Source organism: Salmo salar, unplaced genomic scaffold (genome assembly GCF_905237065.1).
Source record: "Salmo salar unplaced genomic scaffold, Ssal_v3.1, whole genome shotgun sequence".
Taxonomy (NCBI): domain Eukaryota; kingdom Metazoa; phylum Chordata; class Actinopteri; order Salmoniformes; family Salmonidae; genus Salmo; species Salmo salar.
This window is the reverse complement of record NW_025550941.1, coordinates 310,337-317,064: the sequence shown is the minus strand read 5'-3', so window position 1 is coordinate 317,064 and position 6,728 is coordinate 310,337. Positions and strand designations below refer to the sequence as shown.

General features: G+C 47.1%; 1 protein-coding gene across 1 annotated transcript; it reads left to right on the top strand.

Moving 5' to 3' along the window:
- Positions 1-5,248: 5,248 nt before the first annotated feature.
- LOC123740634 (zinc finger protein 135-like) lies at positions 5,249-6,415 on the top strand (the record flags this gene model as incomplete). Its single annotated transcript, XM_045714146.1, has 1 exon — positions 5,249-6,415. A coding segment is annotated over one exon (1,167 nt), but the record flags the coding sequence as incomplete, so codon positions are not given.
- Between the last annotated feature and the right edge of the window lie 313 nt (positions 6,416-6,728).

The window sequence follows — 6,728 nt, the reverse complement described above, 5'->3', positions numbered from 1 at the left end:
CTGGCGTCGTGAGGGAGCTTGTTCCACCATTGGGGTGCCAGAGCAGCGAACAGTTTTGACTGGGCTGAGCGGGAACTGTGCTTCCTCAGAGGTAGGGAGGCGAGCAGGCCAGAGGTGGATGAACGCAGTGCCCTTGTTTGGGTGTAAGGCCTTATCAGAGCCTGAAGGTACGGAGGTGCCGTTCCCCTCACAGCTCCGTAGGCAAGCACCATGGTCTTGTAGCGGATGCGAGCTTCGACTGGAAGCCAGTGGAGAGAGCGGAGGAGCGGGGTGACGTGAGAGAACTTGGGAAGGTTGAACACCAGACGGGCTGCGGCGTTCTGGATGAGTTGTAGGGGTTTAATGGCACAGGCAGGGAGCCCAGCCAACAACGAGTTGCAGTAATCCAGACGGGAGATGACAAGTGCCTGGATTAGGACCTGCGCCGCTTCCTGTGTGAGGCAGGGTCGTACTCTGCGAATGTTGTAGAGCATGAACCTACAGGATCGGGTCACCGCCTTGATGTTAGTGGAGAACGACAGGGTGTTGTCTAGGGTCACGCCAAGGCTCTTAGCACTCTGGGAAGAGGACACAAGGGAGTTGTCAACCGTGATGGCGAGATCATGGAACGGGCAGTCCTTCCCCGGGAGGAAGAGCAGCTCCGTCTTGCCGAGGTTCAGCTTGAGGTGGTGATCCGTCATCCACACTGATATGTCTGCCAGACATGCAGAGATGCGATTCGCCACCTGGTTGTCAGAAGGGGGAAAGGAGAAGATTAATTGTGTGTCATCTGCATAGCAATGATATGAGAGACCATGTGAGGATATGACAGAGCCAAGTGACTTGGTGTATAGCGAGAATAGGAGTGGGCCTAGAACAGAGCCCTGGGGGACACCAGGGGTGAGAGCACGTGGTGCGGAGACAGATTCTCGCCACGCCACCTGGTAGGAGCGACCTGTCAGGTAGGACGCAATCCAAGCGTGGGCCGCGCCGGAGATGCCCAGCTCGGAGAGGGTGGAGAGGAGGATCTGATGGTTCACGGTATCAAAGGGAGCAGATAGGTCTAGAAGGATGAGAGCAGAGGAGAGAGAGTTAGCTTTAGCAGTGCGGAGAGCCTCCGTGATACAGAGAAGAGCAGTCTCAGTTGAATGCCCAGTCTTGAAACCTGACTGATTAGGATCAAGAAGGTCATTCTGAGAGAGATAGCAAGAGAGCTGGCCAAGGATGGCACGTTCAAGAGTTTTGGAGAGAAAGGAAAGAAGGGATACTGGTCTGTAGTTGTTGACATCGGAGGGATCGAGTGTAGGTTTTTTCAGAAGGGGTGCAACTCTCGCTCTCTTGAAGACTGAAGGGACGTAGCCAGCGGTCAAGGATGAGTTGATGAGCGAGGTGAGGTAGGGGAGAAGGTCTCCGGAAATGGTCTGGAGAAGAGAGGAGGGGATAGGGTCCAGTGGGCAGGTTGTTGGGCGGCCGGCCGTCACAAGACGCGAGATTTCATCTGGAGAGAGAGGGGAGAAAGAGGTCAAAGCACAGGGTAGGGCAGTGTGAGCAGGACCAGCGGTGTCGTTTGACTTAGCAAACGAGGATCGGATGTCGTCAACCTTCTTTTCAAAATGGTTGACGAAGTCATCCGCAGAGAGGGAGGAGGGGGGGAGGAGGATTCAGGAGGGAGGAGAAGGTAGCAAAGAGCTTCCTAGGGTTAGAGGCAGATGCTTGGAGTTTAGAGTGGTAGAAAGTGGCTTTAGCAGCAGAAGCAGAAGAGAAAAATGTAGAGCGGAGGGAGTGAAAGGATGCCAGGTCCGCAGGGAGGCGAGTTTTCCTCCATTTCCGCTCGGCTGCCCGGTGCCCTGTTCTGTGAGCTCGCAGTGAGTCGTCGAGCCACGGAGCAGGAGGGGAGGACTGAGCCGGCCTGGAGGATAGGGGACAGAGGAAATCAAAGGATGCAGAGAGGGAGGAGAGGAGGGTTGAGGAGGCAGAATCAGGAGATAGGTTGGAGAAGGTTTGAGCAGAGGGAAGAGATGATAGGATGGAAGAGGAGAGAGTAGCGGGAGAGAGAGAGCGAAGGTTGGGACGGCGCAATACCATCCGAGTAGGGGCAGAGTGAGAAGTGTTGGATGAGAGCAAGAGGGAAAAGGATACAAGGTAGTGGTCGGAGACTTGGAGGGGAGTTGCAATGAGATTAGTGGAAGAACAGCATCTAGTAAAGATGAGGTCAAGCGTATTGCCTGCCTTGTGAGTAGGGGGGGAAGGTGAGAGGGTGAGGTCGAAAGAGGAGAGGAGTGGAAAGAAGGAGGCAGAGAGGAATGAGTCAAAGGTAGACGTGGGTAGGTTAAAGTCACCCAGAACTGTCAGAGGTGAGCCATCCTCAGGAAAGGAACTTATCAAGGCGTCAAGCTCATTGATGAACTCTCCAAGGGAACCTGGAGGGCGGTAAATGATAAGGATGTTAAGCTTGAAAGGGCTGGTAACTGTGACAGCATGGAATTCAAATGAGGAGATAGACAGATGGGTCAGGGGAGAAAGAGAGAATGTCCACTTGGGAGAGATGAGGATTCCAGTGCCACCACCCCGCTGGCTCGACGCTCTAGGGGTATGCGAGAACACGTAGTCAGACGAGGAGAGAGCAGTAGGAGTAGCAGTGTTATCTGTGGTAATCCATGTTTCCGTCAGCGCCAGGAAGTCTAGGGACTGGAGGGTAGCATAGGCTGAGATGAACTCAGCCTTGTTGGCCGCAGTCCGGCAGTTCCAGAGGCTGCCGGAGACCTGGAACTCCACGTGGGTCGTGCGCGCTGGGACCACCAGGTTAGAGTGGCAGCGGCCACGCGGTGTGGAGCGTTTGTATGGCCTGTGCAGAGGGGAGAGAACAGGGATAGACAGACACATAGTAGACAAGCTACAGAAGAGGCTGCGCTAATGCAAAGGAGATTGGAATGACAAGTGGACTACACGTCTCGAATGTTCAGAAAGTTAAGCTTACTTTGCAAAAATCTTATTGACTAAAATGATACAGTGCTGCTGGCTGGTGGAGTAGGCTAGCTAGCAGTGGCTGCGTTGTTGACTTTGAACGTGTAGCTGGCTAGGTAACCTCGATAGTTTCAGTACTACACCTTGTCATGATACAAAGCAACTTTGTAGCTAGCTAGCTAACATAACACTAATCAAGACGTTCCTTGTAATGTATTTAGTTTCTACAATGCTGCTCGTCGGTAATAGTTGGCTGGGTTAGGAAAAATGGCGTCGCGGGGGACGGAAATAGCTGGCTAGCTAACCTCGATGGCTGGCTAGTTAACCTCGGTAATTACTAAACTACACAATTATCAAGCTATGACAAAGACAACTAAGTAGCTAGCTAGATAACACTACACTAGTCAAATCGTTCCGTTGTAAAGTATTAGTATCTACAGCGCTGCTAGTCGGTAACGGTTGGCTAGCTAGCAGTGGGTTAATGATGACTAGGTGTGTTGACTAGGTCTGGCGCCGCGTCGCGGCTGGCTAGCTCACCTCGATAATTACTCAAACTACACAATTATCTTAGATACAGAGACAGCAAAGACAACTATGTAGCTGGCTAACTAACACTTACACTACACTAATCAAGTCGTTACGTTGTAATGTAATAGTTTCTACAGTGCTGCTAGTCGGTAGAAGTTGGCTAGCTAGCAGTGATGACTAGCTAGCTAGCAGCTAGCAGTGTTGACTACGTTAGGAGGACGAAGATAGCTAGCCTCGATAATTACTCAATTACTCTAAACTACACAATTATCTTTGATACAAAGACGGCTATGTAGCTAGCTAAGAAGAATTGCTCAGATCAAACAAATCAAGCCGTTGTAATGTAGTGAAGTGTAATATTACCTGTGGAGCGAAGCGAAGTGCGACTGCTCGCTCCAAACCGGAAGTACGGAAAAAAGTTTTATAAAGTGTTATTGTCTGCTTGATTTACTGTAGGGTCTCGTTAGTCTGTTTGGACACAGAGATACTTAGCTCATAATGTGTAGAGAACTGTTCTTTGATGGATAGGCTATTGTACAACACACAGAGCTATTTTCCTATATTTTTTGTTAGGTGAAGTTATGGGTCCGACAGTAGGTCTATGTTATTGTTAGGTGAAGTTATGGATCCTACAGTAGGTCTATGTTATTGTTAGGTGACGTTATGGGTCCTACAGTAGGTCTATGTTATTGTTAGGTGAAGTTATGGGCCCTACAGTAGGTCTATGTTATTGTTAGGTGAAGTTATGGGCCCTACAGTAGGTCTATGTTATTGTTAGGTGAAGTTATGGGTCCTACAGTAGGTCTATGTTGTTGTTAGGTGAAGTTATGGGCCCTACAGTAGGTCTATGTTATTGTTGGGTGAAGTTATGGGCCCTACAGTAGGTCTATGTTATTGTTAGGTGAAGTTATGGGTCCTACAGTAGGTCTATGTTACTGTTAGGTGAAGTTATGGGCCAATTTGGCAAACTGTACAAACCCTCATTGTCAAGCTGATTGAAAAGCCAAAGAGCATTTTACTGGTTGAAGTGTTTTTAAGTACAAAGTGGTTTATTTGAGATGATGACACAAACATTATATTAAGCAGGACATTCAAACGAGCCTTACAATTATAATCCAAAGTAGTGTGAAATGCACTCATAAGCAACCTGGAAATGGAGGTTTCTCCCCTGAGTTTTCCCCCGTTCACATTCAGAATACATTGTGAAAAACTAAAATCTTTGCTCACCATTTTTGCTCCAGGCAGATATACTACATCCATAACTAGCGGTTTCCTCATTAGCAGGGAGGAGTTTCTGCAATCAAATTGCATGTGCATCGCCCTCGTGCCGCAATTTTAGCAAACACAAAAAGGGGCCTACATTGGATACAAAAAGTTGTCTGGCACACTGCTTCGAGTTTCAATAACTTTAACTTATTTCTAGCCTAACATCATCGATTTTACTACTAATGTGAAAACAAGACAAAATATGACTATTCTAGCTAATTTTAAGACAATTGTCAAATAATTTTAACATTCATTACAGAGGTCAATTGTTGTACAACATCGTGGCTGCGCTGTTGGCATCACCTTTTACAGTGGATTACCGCTGTTGTGGGCCTTTAACCATCTGTCTGTCTTTGTTGTTCACACAGGAGAGAGGCGGGACAGTTGTGGATCCTCTGGGGAGTCTCAACAACCTCTTGATGCTGAAGAGGCAGAGAAGAGTCTCTCCAGATCAGAACACCTCAATAAACACCTGCAGAGATCCACAGGGAAGAAATCTCACTGCTGCTCTGACTGTGGGAAGAGATTCACCTCCTCGGGCATTAAAATTCATCAGAGAATCCACACAGGAGAGAGACCTTATAGCTGTACTCAATGTGGGAAGAGTTTTGTTCAATCTACATCTCTGACAGTGCACCAGAGAATCCACACAGGAGAGAGACCTTATAGCTGTGGTCAATGTGGGAAGAGTTTTGTTCAATCTAGCTATCTGACAGTGCACCAGAGAATACACACAGGAGAGAAACCTTATATCTGTGGTCAGTGTGGGAAGGGTTTTGCTAGATCTAACCATCTGACTTTACACCAGAGAAAGCACACAGGAGAGAAACTTTTTAGCTGTGATCAATGTGGGAAAAGTTTTACTCAATCTGACCATCTGACTTTACACCAGAGAATACACACAGGAGAGAAACCTTATATCTGTGGTCAATGTGGGAAGGGTTTTGCTGCATCTAGCAATCTTACTCTACACCAGAGAATACACACAGGAGAGAAACCGTATAGATGTGGTCAATGTGGGAAGGGTTTTGCGGCATCTACCTATCTTACTCTACACCAGAGAATACACACAGGAGAGAAACCATATAGATGTGGTCAATGTGGGAAGGGTTTTGCGGCATCTACCTATCTTACTCTACACCAGAGAATACACACAGGAGAGAAACCTTATAGCTGTGGTCAATGTGGGAAGAGTTTTAGTCAATCTGGCCAACTGACAGTGCACCAGAGAATACACACAGGAGAGAAATCTTATAGCTGTGGTCAATGTGGGAAAAGTTTTCATAAATCTGGCCATCTGACAGTGCACCAGAGAATACACACAGGAGAGAAATCTTATAGCTGTAATCAATGTGGGAAGAGTTTTACTACATTTGGCCAGCTGACTTTACACCAGAGAACGCACACAGGAGAGAAACCTTATAGCTGTGATCAATGTGGGAAGAGTTTTACTAGATCTGACCATCTGACTTTACACCAGAGAACGCACACAGGAGAGAAACCGTATAGCTGTGGTCAATGTGGGAAGAGTTTTGTTCAATCTAGCCAGCTGACAGTACACCAGAGAACACACACAGGAGAGAAACCGTATAGCTGTGATCAGTGTGGGAAGAGTTTTACTGAGTCTGGTGGTCTGACTAAACACCAGAGAACACACACAGGAGAGAAACCTCATACCTGTGACCAGAGATAATCTGATAAAAAATATCAGAAAATACATACATGGAGGAGTTGTTTCATGATATCTATGAATTAATGTCACAATGTAGAAAGTTTTAACATTGTAGTAGCAGTATTGTAATGATGTCACAATGTAGAACCCTAAACGTTTGTCCCCTGTTCTATTGATTTCAACATGATATGGATATTAGCCTCAATGGGGAAATCCAGGCTCTGAAATGAAAGAGTTACTATTTATGTGATTTAACAAAAAGTGACTAACACAAAAAGAGTTGTGTTACACTTACCACGTTGGTGACCCACTTGAATCA